Source organism: Neofelis nebulosa, chromosome 18 (assembly GCF_028018385.1).
Source record: "Neofelis nebulosa isolate mNeoNeb1 chromosome 18, mNeoNeb1.pri, whole genome shotgun sequence".
Lineage (NCBI taxonomy): Eukaryota > Metazoa > Chordata > Mammalia > Carnivora > Felidae > Neofelis > Neofelis nebulosa.
In genome coordinates this window covers 44,692,203-44,712,923 of record NC_080799.1, presented here as the reverse complement: position 1 = coordinate 44,712,923, position 20,721 = coordinate 44,692,203, and the positions used below count along the sequence as shown (strand labels likewise).

Sequence of the window (20,721 nt, the reverse complement as noted above, 5' to 3'; positions counted from 1 at the left end):
ATGCCCGTCTGCATAGACGAGGCTTACGGGATGGAAACGTCCAGAGGAAGGCCCAGGCAGACCCCAAGCCTCTGACACCTCAGCGGACTCAGTTTCTCCGCAGGTGGTATGCTGGTGCCTGGCCTAGACGCCTGGCACTTGCCTCTACCCAAGGAGGGCTCTGCATGCAGGCCCCAGGACCCTGCCTGAGGACGGTTTGGGCTGCGGAAGCAGTCTCTGCTTGCCATCAAAGATACACACTGAGACCCGAATGTCGCCGGTGGAGTCAGGCCCCCAGGCCCAGGACGGGGAGAGGAGAGATGGATGGGCACAGCCGGAGGCCGGGGGGTCGCGTCCAGCAGGGGGTGAGTGGAAGCCAGAGCAGAGTCCACAGCTGTTCCCGACACATCTGCACAGCACATGTCACTGGGCAGACAGCGTGCGCCGGGCTCAGCCCTCCGGGCTAAGCATTGCCCTCTCCCCCGATCTTCTCAAAGAACCGCCACAGGAGGGGGTCCAACTGCCCTGTCCTGTCCCCGGCCACCCCTGGGCAGGGTGGCTTTCCTGATCGGCCTCAGAGCCGGTGACAAGGTGCAGCCTGGAGCACATTCACCCCAACCCGGCGGTCGGGAGGTGTCCTGAGGACCAGCACCCACCACGGGCTGGCCCAGAACACCCTGGTCCTGCAGGCAGGGGAGGGGGGAATCTGGGCACGATCTCCCGGCGGCCTCTGCACACACAGAAGGCGAGGGGCAGACACAGCCAGCTTCCAAGTGGACATCAGCCCAACCGAGGAAGGGCTTTGACCCAAACCAGAAGGTCCACGCCAGCTGGCAAACTACGTCGGGAGGGGTGTTTCAACAAAAAGCTTGGCCCGGAGCCATGGGAGTCTGTTACTGGGGGCCACTGGACTCCTGGCGCCCCTGTGAGCCCCCTCGCCTCTCGCTCCGGAGACCCAGCAGGGCAGGACGGGGCTGTCTTTGCGGAGCCACTGCTCAGAGCTGATCGCTCATCTTTGTCCTGGATGTTTGGTTTCTGCAGACCAGCCAGTAATTAAAAGCACCAATTAATCTCTGAGACCGAGCTGGGGTTCCCAGGATGTGATGCCAACTGCTTCAGGCTGGCTCGATGAGAGGCCCGGGTCACGGCGGCAGACACACAGGGGACACGCCGTCCCTGGGGCTCACGGGCCCATGTGGCCCGCGCCCGGTGCCTTTCTCTGAAAGTCTGCACAAACTGTGGACGTGGCCGCCCTGGCTGTCCAAGATGCGGGCCAGGCTGAAGGTAGGCAGAGGGTAACACAAGGAACGAGAGCGGGATACCGTCCTCCATGGTGGCCTCCTCAGCAGCCCTTCCTTCCCATTCAGCCTCTCCAGCGCCACACATGCACACACACGTGTGCACACACACACAGGCTTCCTATGCACCCCTAGAAGCCAAGGGCTGGGGAAGTTGGGGGCCCTTTGCCTGGAAGAGGTGTCCCTGGGGCCCTCCAGGCCCAGACTGGCCAGGTCTTGTAGGCTCTCAGGGTGCACATCAGCCTACACTTCCTTCTTCCCAGGTGCCCTTGGAGCCTCTGCCAGGGGCCTAGGTCTAGAATCTTCACGTACATCAGCCATCCCGTGCTCTAGGGTCTCAGGGCCTTTGTACATGTTGTCCCCCACTACCCCCACCATGAGGGAGTGGCCTTTCCTCTTCAAGCAGTTGGAACCTTCAGGTCTCAGCTTAATGTCACCTCCTCAAAGGTGCCTTCCGGGACCCCCCCCCACCCCCCCCCAGCATGGTGAGTGTCTCAGCTCCATGGTGTTTGCCCACAAAATCCCCTGGCACAAAGCAGGTGCTTCATCAATCCCGGTGAAGACAGGAACCAACCACAGCCACACCCTGGGACCCACCCGGGGCCTGCCTACCAGCTGAGGACATGAACTGAGGGCAGCACTAATGCAGGATGAGTCTGGAAAGCACACTAGCAAGTATTACAGGCCTTCCAGAAGGCCAGGAGGCTGTGGGGCACTCCTGGAAGCCACCCCATGTGTGTGCGGCCGGCCCTGGGCTGACGAGCTGGCACCTGGGTGCCGCCTTGTGGGGAAGTGCACACGTATGCTCTCGGCCAGCCGGGGGTCAAGGCCTGGCAGGATAGGCGCCTCCCCAACCATTCTGCGGGAGCTGTGGGCTGCACGTAAATGACAGGTGCTCACCGGCGCCCCTCCCAACCCCCAGGGTGCTCAGTGCAGCCCAGGGGACATGAGGGTGGGTCCTAGGACCACACACCCCGCACCAGTGTGTGACCTGCGTTTGGCACTCCCCCAGCCCGGCCTCTACCCTCCGAGGATCCCAGTGGCCACCTGTCCGTGACTCTCTGTGGGCCGGCAGGAAGCAGGGAGAGGCTACCTTACCTGGTGTCCCCAGTGCAGCCCCAGGTTTCATCGTCCTTGGAAAAGCAGGGCTCTTCATGAAAACCCAGACATGGTGCCCAATGTCACACTGGGTGCAAGGAGGGATGGGGTGGGGCGGGGCATGGAGGGGGGAGAGAAGGAGAGTCTGGGCCAGGTCCGTCAGCCTCGACACTCCATGAAACTCCTGCTTGCACTGGCAGGGGGCAGTAAGTTCAAGTTCAGCGGGTGCCCCCAGGAAACCTCCCCTTGGGCCCTCCCTGAGTCCTCCAACTGCACAGTGGGGACCCCAAGTGGAGGGCAGGACCTCTGAGGGGAAGCCAGCACAGGCCAGTAGGTAAGGGTGTTCCCTGGCAGGTGACAGAGCAAAAGGAGACCAGACACAGGACAGGAGGCAAGAGGACAGACCACTCCCAGAGCCTCTGCCTCTGCCATCAGGTGACCCCCGCCCCCAGGGCTGTTCCCCTTAGATGCAACACCCCCAGTGGCACTTTCCCATAAGGCAGGAGATCAGGTTCCCTGGGCAGCAAAGCCCACTGAGAAAAAAAAAAGGAGCACCTTGGGGTCACCTGCAAGTGGCAAAAAATCTGGGCAGGCAGGCACCCCCCCTCCCTCTTAGGCCCTGAGGTGTCCCCACACAGGCACCTGCATGTTTTAGATGTAGGGCTGTGGGGTCCCTGGACAGCCCCAGGGCCCGTGAGGTGAAGCCTACGTCCCTAGACGGGCAGCTGGCCCAGGTATGAAACCTCTTCTCTGAAGAATCTGCAACCCAGGGGGGCAGGGGCTGGGGGAGAGGGTGTCTGGGGGGGGTGGGGGGGTGGGACGTACGCGGTCAGAGGTGCGATGGCGGCCCCTAAGTTGGAAAAGGTGCACAAGAGAGATGCTTCAGCCGGACCCACGCACTAACTTTCGACTCGGAGTTTTCTGGTAACAGACCAGCGCCTTCTGCTGCGGGAGAGACGGAGAGGCGGCGTTATTCCTCCGCTGCGGCCGCCACTGGCCCAGGCATCCACAACTCCGAAGATGGGCGCGCGCCTGGGGGACCCGGCTCCCTTGCCTAGGGTCACTGAGGGCGCGCGGGCCACAAGCTCGCAGCCGCACGTGTTCCCACTCGGCCACCCGAGGGCCTGTGGCGAAGCTCTGGGCGGCCGGTCCATCGTCTCCCGGCGGGTTTGGCGAAAGAATCTGAGCCGTCCTCGGGGACTGGCAGGCCCAAGGCCAACTCGCGGGGGCGGCCTCGGGCGGGGACTCGGAGCCGCGGCCCGGCGCTAGCGTCCGGAGAAATGTCCCCTCTCCGACCCCGCCGCCCCAAGCCGGGCGGCACAGCCCACCCCCTTCCCTCCTGGCTGGCGCTCCCATCTCCTCCACTGCAGGCGCCCGAGGCGGCCCTCACTTCTCCAGACCACCCAGGGCCGCCCGCCCGACGGCCTCGGCGCTGCCCCCCCCCCCCCCCCCGCTCCGGGTCACGCCCGGAAGGCCCGAGGCCCCCGCGTCCGGCCACGCCATCCGCCGGGCGGCCCCAGGGACTCGCAGCTAGGGTCAGCCCAGTCCCTGCCCATCGCTCCCGCCCCCCCCCCCCTCCGCTGCCTGGTTCCTGGGGCCGCGCCCCCGCCCGCGCCTTCTCCGCTCACACAAGGACAGGGCGGGGGACCAGGGATCGCCCAGCTTCGGGGCGCGGCCTTCGGGCGCGCTTTACCTGGACGTGCGCGGCGCGCAAACTCAGGGCGCGCTGGAGGATCCTGTCCGGCGCGCCGGCCCTGCGGGCGGGAAGCCCGGGCTTTGAAGCTACGCGGCCGAGCCAACCCTGCCCGGGGCCGCGGGCTGGCAGCAGTTGACCCCGGCGCCTCGGGTTTGCGGGCGAGACGTCGGGGCTCAGGACCGGCTGTGGCGAGGCGCTGGCTGACCCGCCTCCCTGCGGAGCGGGCTTTCTCGGGCTGGGCGAGGGGGCCGAGGGCGGGACGCGCAGGAGCCGCCGCGCGCCCGGCAGAGGCACCCGGAGCGCCCCGCCGTTCCGGGTCCCAGACCCCTTTTCCTCCCCGCCCCTGCTGGAAAGGGGGCCCGCGGCGCGGGGCGGTGCCGGGAGGGGCGCGCGGGGGCGCAGAGGGAACCGCGACACTTTCTTTGTGTGGGGGAGGGGCGGGCAGCCGGGCTCCGCCCCCCGGGGGCAGCGGGGCGCGCGCGGGCCAATGGGGACCCGGGCAGGGGGCGGAGCCTCGCGGCCGCCACTTAAAGAAACTTGTTGCGGGTCCTCCGCCGGGACGGAGCTTCGGCGGCGGCGGCGGCAGCGGAGGGGCCGGGGTCGGGCTGTGGCGGCGGCGGCGGAGGGGGCACGCAGGTCGGGCCACCGCGCGGCGACCTCGGGTCCCAGAGCGGCCGCGGCGCAGCCCGAGCAGCGGCCCCACGGGTCCCGGTGCGCGCCCCTCCGCGCGCGGCCCCGATGCTGGACATGAGCGAGGCCCGTGCCCAGCCGCCCTGCAGCCCGTCCGGCACCGCCAGCTCCATGTCGCACGTGGAGGACTCGGACTCCGATGCGCCGCCGTCGCCTGCCGGTTCCGAGGGCCTGGGCCGCGCGGTGGGCGCGGGGGGCGGCGGCCGGGGCGACGCGGCCGAGGCGGCGGACGAACGCTTCCCGGCCTGCATCCGCGACGCCGTGTCGCAGGTGCTCAAGGGCTACGACTGGAGCCTGGTGCCCATGCCGGTGCGCGGCGGTGGCGGCGGCGCGCTGAAGGCCAAGCCTCACGTGAAGCGGCCCATGAACGCATTCATGGTGTGGGCGCAGGCGGCGCGCCGCAAGCTGGCCGATCAGTACCCGCACCTGCACAACGCGGAGCTCAGCAAGACGCTGGGCAAGCTGTGGCGGTGAGTGCGCGGTCCCCAGGCCCCGGGGGCGGGGACGGGAGCCCCAGCCGCGCGGGCGGGCCGGAGGGGGTCCTGGGGTTCGCAGGGGCTCTGGAGGTGGCCCCACGCCCGGCCTCGGCTCTGCTCCCAGTGGCTGTTCCCAGGGCGAGTTCCAGCGGACAACCGCCCTCCGGCCGCGTTGACTGCCCCCCCCCCGCCCCCCCGGGGTACGCAGGTGGTCGGGGCCACAGAGGGCTGCAGGGCGAGCACGCAAGCCCTAGCGCACTCCCTCCCGCCAACAGCCTGCGGAGAGGGGGACCCCACCTGGGATTGGCCCCCAAGCCCGAGGCCTGTGCCTCCCTGAGGAAAGGTAGCTTCTGTCCAGAAGCGGGACACGGTGTCAGGCGAGGGGGTGCTGGCTGGAGGCGCCCCTCTTTCTAAAGGGCTCCCCTCCACTCTGACCGCCATGTGCAAGAAGTCAAGGCAGACGGAGGGGGTGCATGTCTGCCCCTCGGGCACCTTCCCGACAGCTGCTCCATCGCCTGCCCGCGCTGCGCCCCTCGGCAAGGAAATCCTGGGGATGCAAGAGTGGTCGGGCACAAGCATGCTTTGTGCTCACTTGGGCATGGTGGAACCGGACGCTTGCGCAGAAAGTAGGGCCACAGCGGGGCTGCTTGCTGCTCAGAGCAGCCCGTCCCCACCAAGGGGGGTCTCCTTGGGTTCACATGGATGGCTTTGGGTTCCGGGCGCCGGTTCCCGTCTCCTGCTCCTCTCCTCGTGAGCGGGCCCTGGGAGTTCGCACGGATGTCCTCTGTGCCCTGGCCCACAGGCAGTTGGAGGTGAGCTCCTGGAAGGGTTTGAGGGGCCCGGCGTGTGTTGTGAGCCTCAGCGAGGACCACCGGTTTAGCCAGTGTTCCCGGAGGTCTGGGAAGCCCAGATGCCCACGGAGTCCCTCCCCGCTCGTTGCTCGTTCCCTCGTTCCCGGGAAGCCTCGTTTGATCCTCGTGTGTTCTCAGCTGGGTTCTGCCTCCTCCCCCGCCTGCCTTAGAAAGCCCCAAAGGGAGGGGACTTACACAGTCTGGGGGCAGAGGGAAGTAAGAAGATGATGGAGATGGAAAGCTTTGGGTTTCGTTCCAGCACGTTCCTTTGACCCTCAGCAGAAGTCCTCTCTGGCCCGAGCCCCCGTCCTCAGAAAGGGGGGCGCCCGCCTGGTGCCTGCCGAAGTGCGGGAGCACACACAGGCCTCCCTGTGGGCGTCGGGGGGGGGGGCGGCGTGGGTGCCCTCACCGTGCCACCCCTGCCCTTGGTGCTGCAGCTTGCTGAGCGAAAGTGAGAAGCGCCCCTTCGTGGAGGAGGCGGAGCGGCTACGGGTCCAGCACAAGAAGGACCATCCGGATTACAAGTACCAGCCGCGACGCAGGAAGAGCGTGAAAGCAGGCCAGGGCGACTCTGACTCCGGAGCCGAGCTGGGCCCCCATCCCAGCGGTGCCGTGTACAAGGCGGACGGGGGCCTCGGTGACGCGCACCACCACGGCGACCACACAGGTGGGCGCCTGGGGCCCCACAGCATTTGCCTGCCCCAGCGGGAGAAGTGGGGGGTCTGGCATCCGCTGGGAGATGCGCAGTGAGGTGGGGAGCAGGGGCTCGCTCCCAGGGCTGGTGTCCGCGTCGCCCCAAGGTCCCCCGTGCACACGGGGGTCTGCTTAGCCCCCTCTGAGCCCTGACGTCCTCACAACTTTTCCCTGGTCGGGTGCCGCATGACGTGGGCGTTTTCTGCTCCGCCTGGAGGCGTTTCTGCTTCCCCTGGCCTTTCTGCGGGTGCTGACCCAGCACTCACTCGTGGCCCCTGTGCGGTGGTCAGCAGCCCAGCCTCAAGATCAGACGGGCTGGGGGGGAGCCCGGCCAGCCGAGCAGTCCCCGGGAAGCTGGCTACTGCCGTGAGCCTGGGGGAGAGTGAGCTTTGTGTGCGTGGCCTTGTGGTCACGTGCAAGGGGCCGGGCACTTCCTCTCCTTTCCCCCATCTTGGTCTTCTGGGGTAGGGGTGGGGGCCTCCGTGGCCCAGCTCTTCCTGCAGAACAGCGCTTAGCGGAATTTCCTCGGCCGAGCAGTGAGGTCTGGGTCTGGCTCTGCTGGAATTTCTGGGAAACGTACAGAAACAAAAAGCCGTTGATTTCTACCTGTGGCAGTCAGCGGGCTGGTTTTCCTCCTGGGTGTGCGTCGCCAGCCGGCCGGCCCCCCACAGAAGGGGCATTCATGCCTGAAATGTGCTCTGTCCCCAGGGCAGACCCACGGGCCGCCCACCCCGCCCACCACCCCCAAGACGGACCTGCACCACGGGGGCAAGCCGGAGCTGAAGCCGGAAGGCCGCCGTCTGGCAGACAGCGGGCGCCAGAACATCGACTTCAGCAACGTGGACATCTCAGAGCTGAGCAGCGAGGTCATCGGCAACATGGACACCTTCGACGTGCACGAGTTCGACCAGTACCTGCCCCTCAACGGCCACTCGGCCCTGCCCGCGGAGCCCGGCCAGCCCGCCGCCGGCTCCTACGGGGGCGCCTCCTACTCACACTCCGGGGCAGCCGGCCTCGGGGCGTCCCCTGTGTGGGCCCACAAGGGAGCCCCGTCGGCCTCGGCGTCGCCCACCGAGACGGGCCCCCCGCGGCCGCACATCAAGACGGAGCAGCTGAGCCCCAGCCACTACGGCGACCAGTCGCACGGTTCCCCGGGCCGCGCCGACTACGGCTCCTACAGTGGCCAGGCCAGCGTCACCACGGCGGCCCCGGCCGCGGCCGCCAGCTCCTTCGCCAGCTCGCAGTGCGACTACGCCGACCTGCAGGCCCCCAGCTACTACAGCCCGTACCCCGGCTGCCCGTCCAGCCTCTACCAGTGCCCCTACTTCCACCCTTCCCGTCGGCCCTACGCCTCGCCCCTGCTCAGCGGCCTCTCCGTGCCGCCCGCCCACAGCCCGCCCGGCAACTGGGACCAGCCTGTGTATACTACCCTGAGCAGACCCTGAGGGCGCCGTGGCCCGTGGGGGGGGACTGGCGTCGGAGAGGGAGAACCTTCATCTCAGCAAAGACAGAGCCTCGGGTCTTCCGGAAGGGGTGCAGAGGGAGAAGAGACGGTGGCTCCGGGCAAGGGCCTGCTGACGTCTGCGGGCAGCCACGCTTGGAGCCCGACGCCCCGTTGCTTCCAGATCTCCCCGCTCCCTTCGGCCAACAAAGCCCTCTTTTCCTTGTCGCTCGCTCTTGGCGGTGACTGGTGACTGCGCGGGGGACGGCCGTCGGGCCCGCTTCCCTGCAGACAGCAGCCCCTTGGGATTGCATCTCAGTGGACCCGAGGCAGCCACAGCACAAAACAAAAAGGAGGGACGAGGCGCGGGGTCTCCGGCCGCCCGTCTCCCGGGTCCCCGCCAGCCTCGCGCCGGGAGCCCACGGGACCAGTGGCATCCGCAGCCTGGCGAGAATGCGTCTGTGGGAGCACACCTCTCGGGACCAGCCCGTCAGCTGAGAGGGGCTCCCACAACGCAGGCTCTACCCAGCGAGGTTTGGCTGGGACTAACGCTTCCCTCGTTTTATTTTATTTTATTTTTTAAGTTTTGTCTTTGAAGCTTAAACACGTTCGATTTGTTTTGGAAGCTGTTGAAACGTATTTATGTTCTGTATTATTTTATCTTTAATTAAGTAATTTGTGCAGAAAGTAGGATTTCAGACAAAACGGAGGCCGGGTTGCTGAGCTCCAGGGCCAGGAGGACGCGTCGGGTGGGGGCCCTGGGGCTCCAGGCCCCGGGGAGGTGGCCGGGACCCTGAGCGGGGAGAAGGGATTGCCTCGTAGTGTCTGTGCCCGGGTTGGGGGTGCCGTGGCACCCGTGTGAGGTCGAGGCTTAGAGGGCATGGGTGTCCCTGGGCTCCACCCCTGCTCACAACGGTGCCAAGCCGGGGACGGGGTGGCTGGAGAGGCACATTAATCTCGGCTCTTAGGACCCAGACGCCACCTACAAGCTGTGAAACTAAAACCTTCTCCACTAAGTGTTTAGAGTCTTAGCTTTAGACGAATAATACCCGATTGACGCGTACCTGCTTGCGCTGCGTGCCGACCAACGGTAATCGCCTACTTCATGGAAACTTGTGCCTTTAAAACTTTGTACATTTGAAGACATCCGAGAAGTTGCTTCTTTTTACTTTTTCTACTTTTTCCTACCTTTTTCTAGAAAAAAAAAAAAGAATTTGTTTTGCATATCTCTTTCTGGGGGTGGGGGCAGGGAACTACAGCAAACTCATTTTTATGCAAAATCCGTTGTTCCGCGTGGAGTTTGGGCTTCCGCTGTCACTTACCTGCTGTGTTCGGCTACTTTCTGACCAAGCAACGCTAACTTTTGTACAGACCAATTTGGTAAAATTAAAAAAAAAAAAAAAAAGCTTTTTATCTACTCAGGCTGCGTTTTGTGTGTTGCTTTCCGTAAGCCTGGCGGACGGGGGCTCCGCGAGAACGGGGTCTGGGTCGAGGGCCTTGGCGGAGGCAGGAGTGCAGTCTACCCCGAGCCCTCCTCAGAGGATGTGGGCATCCCGAGCCCCATGGAAGGCAGAGACAACGCTTCAACCCTGGGGCACAGCCAGGCCCGCCCCCCCCCGCCCCCTGCAGGGGCTGTGTCTGGATTTGAACGGATCTCAGAGGCCCCAGGAAGCCGGCCATGCCGCCAGTGTCTTCTTTCCCCAGGGGCCTATTCAGTAGGCAAAGCGGGTCCAGATTCGGGGCCATGGTTTCCTCCCAGGCGAATCCCAGAGCCGGTTTCTGGGTGGCTGGCGGCATTTTTCGGGCGCTGGCACGGAGCCAAGCTGGGAGCTGGGTGAACGGGAACCAGGCAGGGCCGTCTGGTTGGCCGAGTGTCTGCAGGGAGGGATGGTTGTGGGGGGCAACCGCAAGCAAGGGGGCAGCCTCACCCCTTGGCCGGGCCTCCCCGCAGCTGGTTCAGGGGCTGCGTGGGGCTGGGGGCACCCACCTCCAGGCCCTGCAGGTGCTTCTGGGGCATCTCCGGGCCCGAGAGGAAGCTTACACTTCTCGCGAGAAGCCAGCTGCTTGAAGCAACTCCCTCTGTGATTTTAACGGGGTGGTCCGGGTAGGGGGGCGCCCTTCCCGTCCCCTCGTCTGCCAGCCGCCCGCGTGGCTGCGATCCAGGGCGCGTCCCTCACCCCGCGCTGGAGAGCCACGTCCGGGGCCTGCCAAGAGTAGTGTTTGGGAAGAGCTGCCCGGATTTACGAGGGTTCGTGAGGTCTGGGGCGTGCCAAGCCTCCGGGGCGAGGCGGGGTCTGGGAGGGGGCTGCAAGCCAGGCTCACGGATGCCCCTGTGGAGCCAGTCCAGCACATCCCGCATCCAGCCAAGGGCCGTCCGGGTCCATATGGGCCTCCAGGCTCTCACGTGGACACCCCAAACCAAGGAAAGCCCCTGCAGCCGGCTCCCTGATGGAGGGAGTGAGGCCGCCCCGTTGCCGCTCTGGGGTTGACACTCGGGCCCTGCCAGGTTCCCGAGGGCTGGGGTCCCGCCAGGTTTGTTTGGACTCGGAGGGGCTCCTGCGTGTTAACTCCCCAGAGGCCCGGCCCCTCTTCCCACCAACCTGATGGTGTGAGGGCCCTTTTGGCCCCTGTGCCCCAGGCAAGCCTCCCTGGGGGTTCCCTGCGTCTGAGCTCACGGTGTCCTCTGCTCTCCAGACGCCCCACCCCTCCCTGGGGGCTAGGCTGGTGGCCTCCCCTCCACAGCACTCTCAGACGTTGGAGGCTGAGCCCACAGCCAAGCGTTCTGGGGGTCACGGGGCCCCTGCTCCCCGAAATCTGGGTCCCCAGTGGCCTTGTGAGGAGGTGGTGAGGCGGACACCCCCGGGGGTCAGGGCAGCTGGGAGGGGTCCCTGGGACTGCCCTGGTCCGCAGGCTCTTGAGGGTTTTTCCAGCCAGCTCCCCCAGACAACACTGTTCACAAGGCTGGCCTCACCCCTCCGGGCCCCAAGTCCAAGCTTGTCCAGAGCCCAGTTCCCACTGAGTGTGCTCCGTCGGCCCATCCTGGGGACGAGCTGGCGGGAAAAGTTCCTCATTTTTCATTTCCTTCCCCAGAGCTGAGTGCGTTGCCTCTGACCTCAGCTGAACAGAATGCCCTATTCAGAGACAAAGGGGAAAGGGCGTTTATGACCCAGACCCTGCTCTGATAGATTGGGAAAGCCCCTCCTGGTTCTGCGTATAATTGCTCTTCCTGGGACGACGTATCGGCTTTCAGGAGCAGACTTTCCGTTTGGATGTGAGTTCACGGCCGGCGTGGCTGTCAGCTCCGGGGAGGCCTGTGTCTCTGAGCCGCTGCCTGGGGGAGACCCGGGGCCCCCCTCCTCAGGCCTGCCCAGGGGAGAGGGGGGCGGTTTCCACACCCACCCTGCCTGCTTCGCATTTAGGGGACAGCACCCCAGGGCAGGTGTGAGACTCAGGGTCGTGGCCTGGTGCATGGACCCCGATCTTTCCCCCCCAGTGTCTGGCCCAGGGCCTCCAGGTCAGCCCTGGACAGAGGACCTTTATGGACCTCGTCTCTGGCTGACCAGGGCTGCAGGAGCCGTGGGCCACACGGCAGGGCTGAACCGACTTGTTTCCAGGCCACTGGACGTTAAAGTCTTTAGCACCCTGTGTGGACACCTGTCTGGGATACATTCCACCAGGCTTCATGGAAAACTGGGGCTGACCATGAGCCAGTGCTGCAAGATCCCCTCCTCCAACCCCTAGGGAGACCCCAGGTGCACACCCCAAGGCTGGGGGTCAGAGCTGCTGCCCCCCCGGGACTCATAAGGACCCATTCCCAAGGGAGGGCCGTGTGTAACCACCCGGTGTCTGCTCCTCTGTCTCACTCTGGGCCAAAGCGTGCCTGCGTTTGGGGTCCTACATCCTGGAGAGAGCAGATGTGCAGACCAAGTCCTCCCAGGATGGGGCCGTAGAGGCCCCGGGGCGCCCTGGGGGCCGCGGGAGCCTTCCGAGGAGAAAAGTTGGGAAGGGAAGGAGCAAAAGGGGGAGACACGGGAGGCGTGGCCCTGCCTTCAGGTGAGGGTCCTCCTGGAGCTGCGAGCTCAGCGCTGCCCACCCCCAGCCCATTTCTGTCCCAGGAAGAGTGGGAATCGGGGCCCTGAGGGTTTCCCCGTCTCCTGCGTTCCCTGCTGGCCTGGGGGCTCCTGGCTGCCCGGCGGTGTTTGGGGGCGCTCCGTGAGGTCAGGACCTGGCTGTGACCCAGTGGCTGGAGGTTCTGCCACTCGCCACTGATCTCTACGTGCCTCCTCCCGTGACCATGTGACAGTGACGGCCTCGCCGAGGTGCCGACGATGAAGCCGGCATGGCCGTGGCCAGCACACAGACACGTGACAGGTCCCTCACTGCCCCGTCCTGCTGGCGGGCTTGTCCCTGGAGCCCTGGGGTCCTCGCTCCCTTCCCTCGCGGTGACCTGTTGCCTTGGCTGCCCCTAGCGCAGCCCCCCTGCCTCCCCCACCCACGCTGGGCTGCCCTGGGGGGGGGGGGTCCCGTGTGCACCCCCCCACCAGCACCCGCACCAGCCCCAGCCTTCCCCAGAGGGGCCGGGGCCAGAATTCAGTCCCGCCGAGGCTGGCTGCCGTGGGAAAGCGCAGGACACTTCCCGAGGCCTTTCCGAGAGGCTCCCCGACAGGACGGGAGCGGGAACAGCCTGGGCGGCTGCGGGAGCCCCGCTCACCAGGTCCCCCAAAGCCGAGGCGGGGCGGCACCCCACGCTGGGCGTGCGGCCCGTCGCCAGGCCCGCCGGTCCCTGCAAAGGGTTAAGGGGCGCGCGGCCCGGTGGGAGTGCGGCGGTAGCGCCTGCGGGCCGGGCAGAGCAGCCGGGCTGGTGCGCGGCCAAGAGCAGCGGGCGAAGGCGCTGCATTTTAATGAATCATTATTGCCGGGGAGGCCTTTGTCTTTCTTTATCCGGTGCACAATAAAAGAATTAATTAGACAGAAAATGGCAGGGCAAGGAACTGACAAGTCATTAAGGGCTGCTGAATGACCGATGAGGTACGGGCTGGGGTGGACTTCGGCTCCGGAATGATAATGGCCGGGCCGGGTGCTTTGTATGCGCGACCAGCCGGCCCCTGTGCAGGCATTGTGGGCGCTGCCATTGTGGCCCACGGGGCGGGCCGGGCCGGCCCGAGTCCCCAGAGGCGAAGCGGGCGGTGGGAACCTACGGCAAAATTGCCGTATTAATTTTTGTGGGCAGACACAGCAGTAAAGATTTGGATGCGCGGGGACGTGGGGATGGGTGTTCTGCTCCCTACTTCCTGGCTCGGGGGGCGGGGGTGGAGGGTGGCAGGGGGTGCTCCCCACACTGTGAGACCAGAGACGCAGAAGGCAGGGGTGGGGGGAGGAGAGGAATGGGAGAGGAAAGAGGGGGAGACCCAGAAGAAGCTCTTCCCGGAGCCAGGCTCCGCCACCCTTAGTCGCTGTCATGGTTATTCAGACGTCACCAGGAGAAAAGTACCACCCACAGATCCGGCTCTCCCCTCCCCCCCGCCCCCCCGAAAAACTGGGTTCCTCAGCGGGTGGAGGGCAAGAGAAGAGCGACGGTGAAGTAGGAGTTCATCGGGGGTCCCGCTGCCCACAAGTCCTGGCCCACGGGGTGGGGGCTGGATTCGAAAACCGGCCGGAGCCCCCTCCCTGGTTTCCTGCTGCTTTGCAGCTCGTCTGACTCCCTTTGGTTGTGGTCTCAGGGTCTTCGAGGGATGGATGGGGGTGGGGGTAGAAATCCCAGACAGGTGGGGAGAGATCTCCCTCGCCCCAGGGGTGATGAGAACGTCAGAGAAAAAGCAACGTGTCGCTGAGTCGGTCAGCAACCCTTCCCGTGCGGGATGTGAAAGGACGGGGCCACAACACCTGGAGTGCCTTCAGCAGGGCTATGCCCGCATCCTCTCCTCTGGCCCGCACGACATTCTGGAGGGGCCCGACTGACAGATGAGTCCCTTGTTCCAGGACTTGAACATAGGGTTGGGTGGCCAGCCCGGGTCCCAGTGCTGTCCCTGGGCCGCTGAGACCAGAGGACAGCCTCTCGGGCAGCAGAGGGCAAGTGCTGGGCGTCCCTGGGTGGAGGGGGCTCCACCCCAAGTCAGGCTGCATGGAGCAGAGGCCACACTGGTTTCCAGGTGACAAGTGTCTGGTTTCACCACTGGGAAGCACTGTCACTGTCTTTGCAACTCACTGCCTGATGTCCCCTCTCAAACTTGTGAGTGAGCCTGGGCGGACCAGGATGCCATGGGCATCACCCCTGAAGAGGGGAGCCCCCCCTCCTCCCCACTTCCTGAGGCCACTCAAGTCCTTTGAGGAACTCATTCACTAATGGGGGAGAGATGAAGGTGGCCAGAGGGCCTGGGTGACTCTGGCTCTAGAAGCCCGAGTCTCCCACCTTTTCCCAACAGGGACAGAGTGTCAAGGCAGAGTCAAAGTTTACCCTGACACACACTGCCTGATGCCTGGAGCTTGGGCTTCCCGGGATGCTCAGCTTTGGGCAGGTTACTGGCCTCTCCGGCCTCCGTGGTCCATGAGAAGAAGAACGCCCATCTCCCCAGAAACGGTGCTCAGGAAGACAGGGGATGCACACGGGTGTATGTAGCACAGGGTCACTCTACACACATCACCCAACATTGCTGTTGAGCTAAACTGATAGGGCTCACACTTCCGCAGGGAGTTGGCCTGCCAGCCACGACAACCAGCTCTATCTGTCCTTCCATCATCCACCCATCTGTCCATCTGCTCACCCATGCATCCATCTACCCACCCTTTACTCCATCCATCTGTTCTTCTGTTCATCTGTCCTACCACCCATTCTTCCATTCCATCCACACATCTATCCATCCCCTTCCATCCATCCATGCATCCCCTTCTATCCATCTATCCATCCATCCAACCCCTTCCATCCATCCATCCATCCATCCATCCACCCATTCATCCATCCACCCATTCATCCACCCATCCATCCCCATCCAGCCATCCATGCATCCATCCACCCATCCATCCATCCATCATCCATCCATCCATCCATCCATCCACCTATCCTTTACTTCATCCATCTGTCCTTCTGTTCATCTGTCCTACCACCCATTCTTCCATTCCATCCACCCATGCATCCATCCACCCAGCCATCCATCTATGCATCCATCCATCAATCCACCCATCCATCCATTATCCATCCATCCATCCTTCCATTATCCATCTATCCATCCTATCCATCCACCCATCTATCCATGCACCCATCCATCTATCCTCCATCCATCCATCCATCCTTCCATTATCCATCCATCCATCCATCCTTCCATTATCCATCCATCCATCCATCCATTCAATCTATTCATCTGTCCATCCATCCTTTCATCCATCCAGTGATCATCATACAGCAGGTACAGGGTTCAAAGGAGAGGGAGACTGACCTGGAGAGCAATAAAGGGTCACATAGGACAAGTGCAGAGACTGGGAATCCATACAGGGACCCAGCCTGCTCTGCGGGCTGCCAGGGAGGCTTCCTGTGGAAGCTGCATCTCGTGAGATGTTCCCACAGAGGCTTGTCCTTGAGCAGCGGCCTGTGACCTCAGCCCTCATCCAGTGTCGGTCCTGGCAAACAGCATCATCCTTTGGTCTTCATTCAGCCCCCAGGATCCATCTGGACCCCTGCGGCCAGCTCCTTTCTCTCTGGTCCTGAGCGAGCGGCAGCACCGAGGGGCCGCAAGGGCAGGTCTGAGCCATGCCCCAGGCAGGCAGAGCTGGTGGGCTTGGACCCAGGTGCAGCCCCTCACAGCTCTGGGTCCCAGGGCTTGGCGAGCAGTGTGCCCAACTGACACAAAATTTGCCCGGGCATTTCCGGTTCTGGCCCCGGCAGTCACAGAGAGCCGGGATGGTAGTCACCTGGTAAACGGGTGTGGAACGTTCCACACGGTTCGCGCCTGTCTGTGGTGTGGGTGGGGAGCGAGTGGAGGGCAACCCCATCCCCACATGGGCGGCGTGCCCCCCAAGTCAGGGCCGTGGCTGTACCCAACTTGCATCCATGACCTGGGCCATCCTGGACACAGCCAGGCACTCGGTGAGTGTTTGCTGGATGAGCAAACCCGTGAGCGCATAAAGGTGCCGCCAGGGTGTGCGTGCATCAGATGGGGTCCGGCGCTGCTCCTCTCAAAGAACTAGAACCGCACAGACAGAGGCGGGCAGAGCAGCCGCGTGGCAGGAAGCTCGGGGTTATGATGTCCCCGTCAGGCGGCAGTGGCTAACGCGGACGAACGTGACCTTCAGGTACCAAGAAGCAGCTGAGGTGTTTGTCAAACTCTCCCGCACAAGGTGTGGTACCTGCTAGGGTCGCCAGAGCTGACAGGGGGGAGGGAGAGTGTGGAGCGCTGCAGAGGACATGGGCCTCGCCCTTCAGGGCAGTTTCCAAACGAGCTGGCACGCAGGTGCCCTATAAGCTGCAGGTTCCTCCCGGGCATGTATACACTCATCCAAAATGGGCAGAGCTGGAATGTTCCTTGTAGGCTGCCCTTCAAGGAAATCGACGAACTATGACCTTTCACGCATCGGGATCCAACTCAGCAGTGAGGAGAGTGGAGGCAACGTGGAGCCTCCCGTAGACACAGGACATTTCGAGACTCCGTTTATGTGAAGTCGTAAGGTTCTGTTTGGGTTGTGATTTTGTTTTTTAAGGCAGGGCAGTGAGAAAAACACTTCTGGGAGATTTCTCCCCGAATCAGTCCAGAGTTATGCCGATCTGCCACGTGGAAAGCTACCTCCCTAGAATGTCTCTCCATAGACTCGAGGTCCAGGTGCCCCAAGTTCCACATTCTGGAATGTTCCTCTCTATTCAGCACATGGGAAGAAAACGTCCTGAAGCAGGTGCACGGCAGCGACGATGGCCTTTTGTTAATTATTGGGGCACCGGGAGCACTTGTCGTCCACTGAGGGGGAGGAGGGGACAGGGAGACGGACCCACTCACAGCTGCCCCCAGATCCTCCAGGAGCTGGAAAGTCATCCACTCATCAGGAAGCCATGAGCACCCCAGCATCTGGGCTGGGGGCAGACAGGTGTGCAAGGGGCTGGAGATGGGCTGACCTCGGTGCCGAGCCGAGCATGGAGGGCTTCCGGCCCGGCCCCTGCCCAGCCGCCGTGATCTCAGCAAGGGTTCGGAGGCTTGCTGGGCTGGCGCCAGTCTTTGCCCTATTTAATACATGAGGGGACACGGCCTGACAGGTCTGTGCTTTCTCCACAGTGCCCCTGCTGGCTGAGACCCCAGGCCGAGCCCTGGGAAGAGGACAGGGCAGGGCAAGGCCCCGGGGGGCGAGATGGGCTGGGGGCTCTGCTGAAGTAACCGGGGCGCCCCACACCTGGCCACCCTCTGCACGGCGCAGGGTCTGGCTCTCTCGGGGAAGGAGAAGGGACCCTTGCCGTGTCTGCCGATCGGAAGGGAACTTCCTCCCGGGCTCTGTCTCCCCAGTGGTCCCATCCGCCAGTGGCCAGCCCGCAAGAGCACACTGGCCGTGCCCACAGAGGAAGCATTCTTGGCTGTTCCTGAGGTTGACTGAACCTGAGGCTCTGGACTCTGGCTGGACCCCCCCGGGAGGGCAGTGGGCACACTGGGATGCCCAGGGCAGCCCCGAGGCCAGGAAGGGCCCGCAGGCCCCCTTAGGGTGCAGGGGGCTGGGGGGGGGGGTGTTGCTGAACACCACGACTGGCCCAGCCCCTGCCACCGTGATCGCCTGGCCCCGCGGGAGCTGCAGGGACGCCAGGCGACCTGAGCAGGAAGCGCTGGCGGGAGTATTTCCTTCCCCAGCCCCAGGCCCAGCCCCAGCCCCGCCTGCCCGCCCAGGGAAATGGATGTCACAGGCCCGCTGCTGCAGGCAGCCGAGGCTGAGGGGGGCTCTCACCGCTTCAGGAATGCATGCCGTGTGGGATCCTGCGGGCTCTGTCGCCGGAGCTGCGGGGAGGTGGGCGTCCTGCTCCCATCTGGCAGGGAAGTCATTTTCTTGCAAAGCGGGGACGCAGCCAGCCCGGTGCCTTTGGAAAGGAGACAAAGTACATCTTAATTTGCAATGGGGTCTCGGGGCCCTCGCCCCCGCCTCCCGCTTCACACACCTCGGGTGTGAGATGGGAGGGCTGACGTCCCCAGAGCAGGCGCCCGTCACCTGTTCCTCCCATTTGCGAGCTAATTCCGCAGGGTCCGTGGGCGGCAGCGGGCGCGGCAGATCCGGAGTGTGGGCGAGGCGCTCCCTCTGTCGTTACAAAACAGCCCACGGAGCCCCCAAGAGTCCCCAGCCAGATCCTCCTTGATTCCGAGTTTCTGAAGCTCGGGTTTGCAAGATGCAGCCTGCCGATCCTGGACGCTGGGTCAGAGGGATGGAAGGGCCCCAGCTAGAAGCAGCTTCTGTGGTCCCTGCTGGCTGCCCCCGGCTGGGTGCATCAGGGAAGGCACAGACTCAGTTTACCCACCTGAGAAACAGGCACTCGTGTGCTGCCTGTCTGGGGCCCTCGAGGGTAAGGGAGCCGATAGGGAAGGAGGTACAGGGCGGGTGGCCAGGGGGTCTGCCTGAGTGAGGAGAGGCTTGGACCCAGAAGAGCCGGAGGAGAGGGATTAAAACGCTGTCCCTTGCAGCCAAGGGCAGGCAAGCTAGAGTGATGAGTGCTGGTGGCCCGCTCTGAGGCGGGGCAGCCCCCGGAAGATGCCCGTGAGATGAAGGACACGTGTGCCCCGTGGGGCCGCCACCCACCCAGCCATTGCCCGGAGACCCTGCCTCTTGGGCCCGGGGGCCCAAGGCTTCTCTGCCACTCCCCGGCCAGCACCTCTCATCCTCAGCTCACATGCCACCTCCTTCGAGAAGCCTTCCTAGACTGCCCCAAACGACGAACCCATCGGATTATTTCCTCTGCAGCTCAGGTCTCTGTCGGCGATCACCACAACAGGTGGGACCACATGGGGCCCGGTCGCCCCACCTGCACATCGCAAGTCCCACGAGAGCAGCAGCGGGTTTGTTCTTGTTCCTGCTGACCCCAGCGCCTCTTGCCAGGCGCATGGAGCTGCCCACCAGCAGCTGTGAGCAGCCGAGGGCCTTCAAGCAAACAGAGGGATGGGGGGCCCCACTCAAACCCCACAGCCTGGCAGCAGGCTGGAGGCCCCACTCCCCAAGCTGAGCACGTGGTATCTCCCCGATCCCATGCCCGGGCAGGGGTCCCTCCTGTTCTGCCGCTGGGGAGCCGGGGTCTCCTGGGTCACAAGGCTTCAGAGACTGGTGAGGCCTCTCAAGTTGTCGTCTGCCAACGTGAGTTTCTCGTGACCTTGACAAGTGCGTGTGCATGTTCAGAGGCCTGACTCTCTCCGAGGCCGGGACCAGAGCGGGCAGTGCCCTCGGACAGGAGCTCCAGGCCCTGGAGAGAGGCCCCTTGTCAGCACGCTCCCGCTCAGCTCTCTCTGGGCCGCGCTCTGTGACGCGCCGTGTCTGGGGGAGAATCTGAGAGACCAGCTCTCGGACCACGTGGGCCGGGTTCGGGGGTCTGCGCCTGCTCCACGAAATCAAAACCATATTTTCTGTCCTGGAGCTTCCCAAAGTGTGTCAAAGCAGACTCAGAAAACTCATTTGGACAGATGCCGTTTCTACCCGGGAGGATTTGATTTTCCCTGGAATGCCAGCAGAAACATCAGCTTCAAGTGGAGTGAGGGGTGGCGGGGGAGGGGACGCAGAGACCGGGCTTGGGCCCTGGAGCCGGCAGGGGGCACGGCCTCCCTGGCTCCGCCCACCTCCACGAAGCCTTGGGCGCACCTCTCCGTGCCACTGGCCGGTGGCTGTGCGTCACCCGCACACGGGGCCCTGGACGAATTCGGTGAGGGGACACAGACGGCCCCTTTGCACCTGGCTCAGCCAGCTTCTGGAGTGATGGGGGGCAAAGGGGGGGCGGTGCCCGTCAAAGGGAAGGACAACAGATGTGGACCAACCTCCCTGGATGGGAAATCAGGGTCCCTGGACAGCCTCCCCAGGACCCTGTGACACCCCACACCTGGGCTGTTAAAAATTAGTAAAATACACACAGTCCTCAGATATCACCCCCGCCGTGGCTGCCCGGCGATGCCTCCAGGACGAACCACTACGGGATTGACGGCCGGGTGTGAGGTGGCCACGTGTGGGCCGGGGCCAAGTGTGGAGGCTGGCGCGGGCTGGCTCGTGCGTGGTCCTGGGAGAGCAGGGTGACGGAGGTCAGGCTGGGGGGTGAAGGCGTGGGGCCCAGCCACACAGAGAGACGGGGCTTGGCCACACGCCCTCAGAATAGGGTGAGGCGCTGTCACCTGGACCACAGGCGTGGTAGAGCCTGGATACACCTCGACAACACCGTGCTCGGTGACAGAGGCCAGTCCCCAAAGGCCACACGGTGTGCAACTGCAGACAGAGAGCAGATTTCCAGCTGCCGCGGGTGGGGAGAGGTGGGCGGGTGACTGAGGATGGGGGCGGAGTCGTATTTAGGGGGGATGGA

General features: G+C 64.3%; 1 protein-coding gene and 1 long non-coding RNA gene across 2 annotated transcripts; one reads left to right on the top strand and one right to left on the bottom strand.

The window, feature by feature from the left end:
• The first annotated feature begins 4,646 nt into the window (after positions 1-4,646).
• Positions 4,647-9,481, top strand: SOX8 (SRY-box transcription factor 8). The gene is made up of 3 exons (XM_058710332.1): positions 4,647-5,231; positions 6,526-6,755; positions 7,490-9,481. Exons 1-3 carry the CDS (start codon positions 4,810-4,812, stop codon positions 8,224-8,226), a joined length of 1,389 nt encoding a protein of 462 aa, XP_058566315.1. The 5' UTR covers positions 4,647-4,809; the 3' UTR covers positions 8,227-9,481.
• Positions 9,482-15,608: 6,127 nt separating this feature from the next.
• LOC131500775 (uncharacterized) lies at positions 15,609-18,675 on the bottom strand. The gene is made up of 3 exons (XR_009256454.1): positions 18,337-18,675; positions 18,129-18,258; positions 15,609-17,161 (listed from the first exon to the last, which is right to left on the bottom strand). It is a non-coding gene; the product is annotated as an uncharacterized LOC131500775 (long non-coding RNA).
• Positions 18,676-20,721: the final 2,046 nt, after the last annotated feature.

What these genes read in the sequence shown, in the direction of transcription:
- SOX8 (XM_058710332.1), top strand. Translation starts at nt 4,810, where the DNA reads ATGCTGGACATGAGCGAGGCCCGTGCCCAGCCGCCCTGCAGCCCGTCC. An exon ending in ACGCTGGGCAAGCTGTGGCG is followed by an intron (nt 5,232 to 6,525) that starts GTGAGTGCGCGG and finishes TTGGTGCTGCAG; the next exon opens with CTTGCTGAGCGAAAGTGAGA. An exon ending in CCACCACGGCGACCACACAG is followed by an intron (nt 6,756 to 7,489) that starts GTGGGCGCCTGG and finishes CTCTGTCCCCAG; the next exon opens with GGCAGACCCACGGGCCGCCC.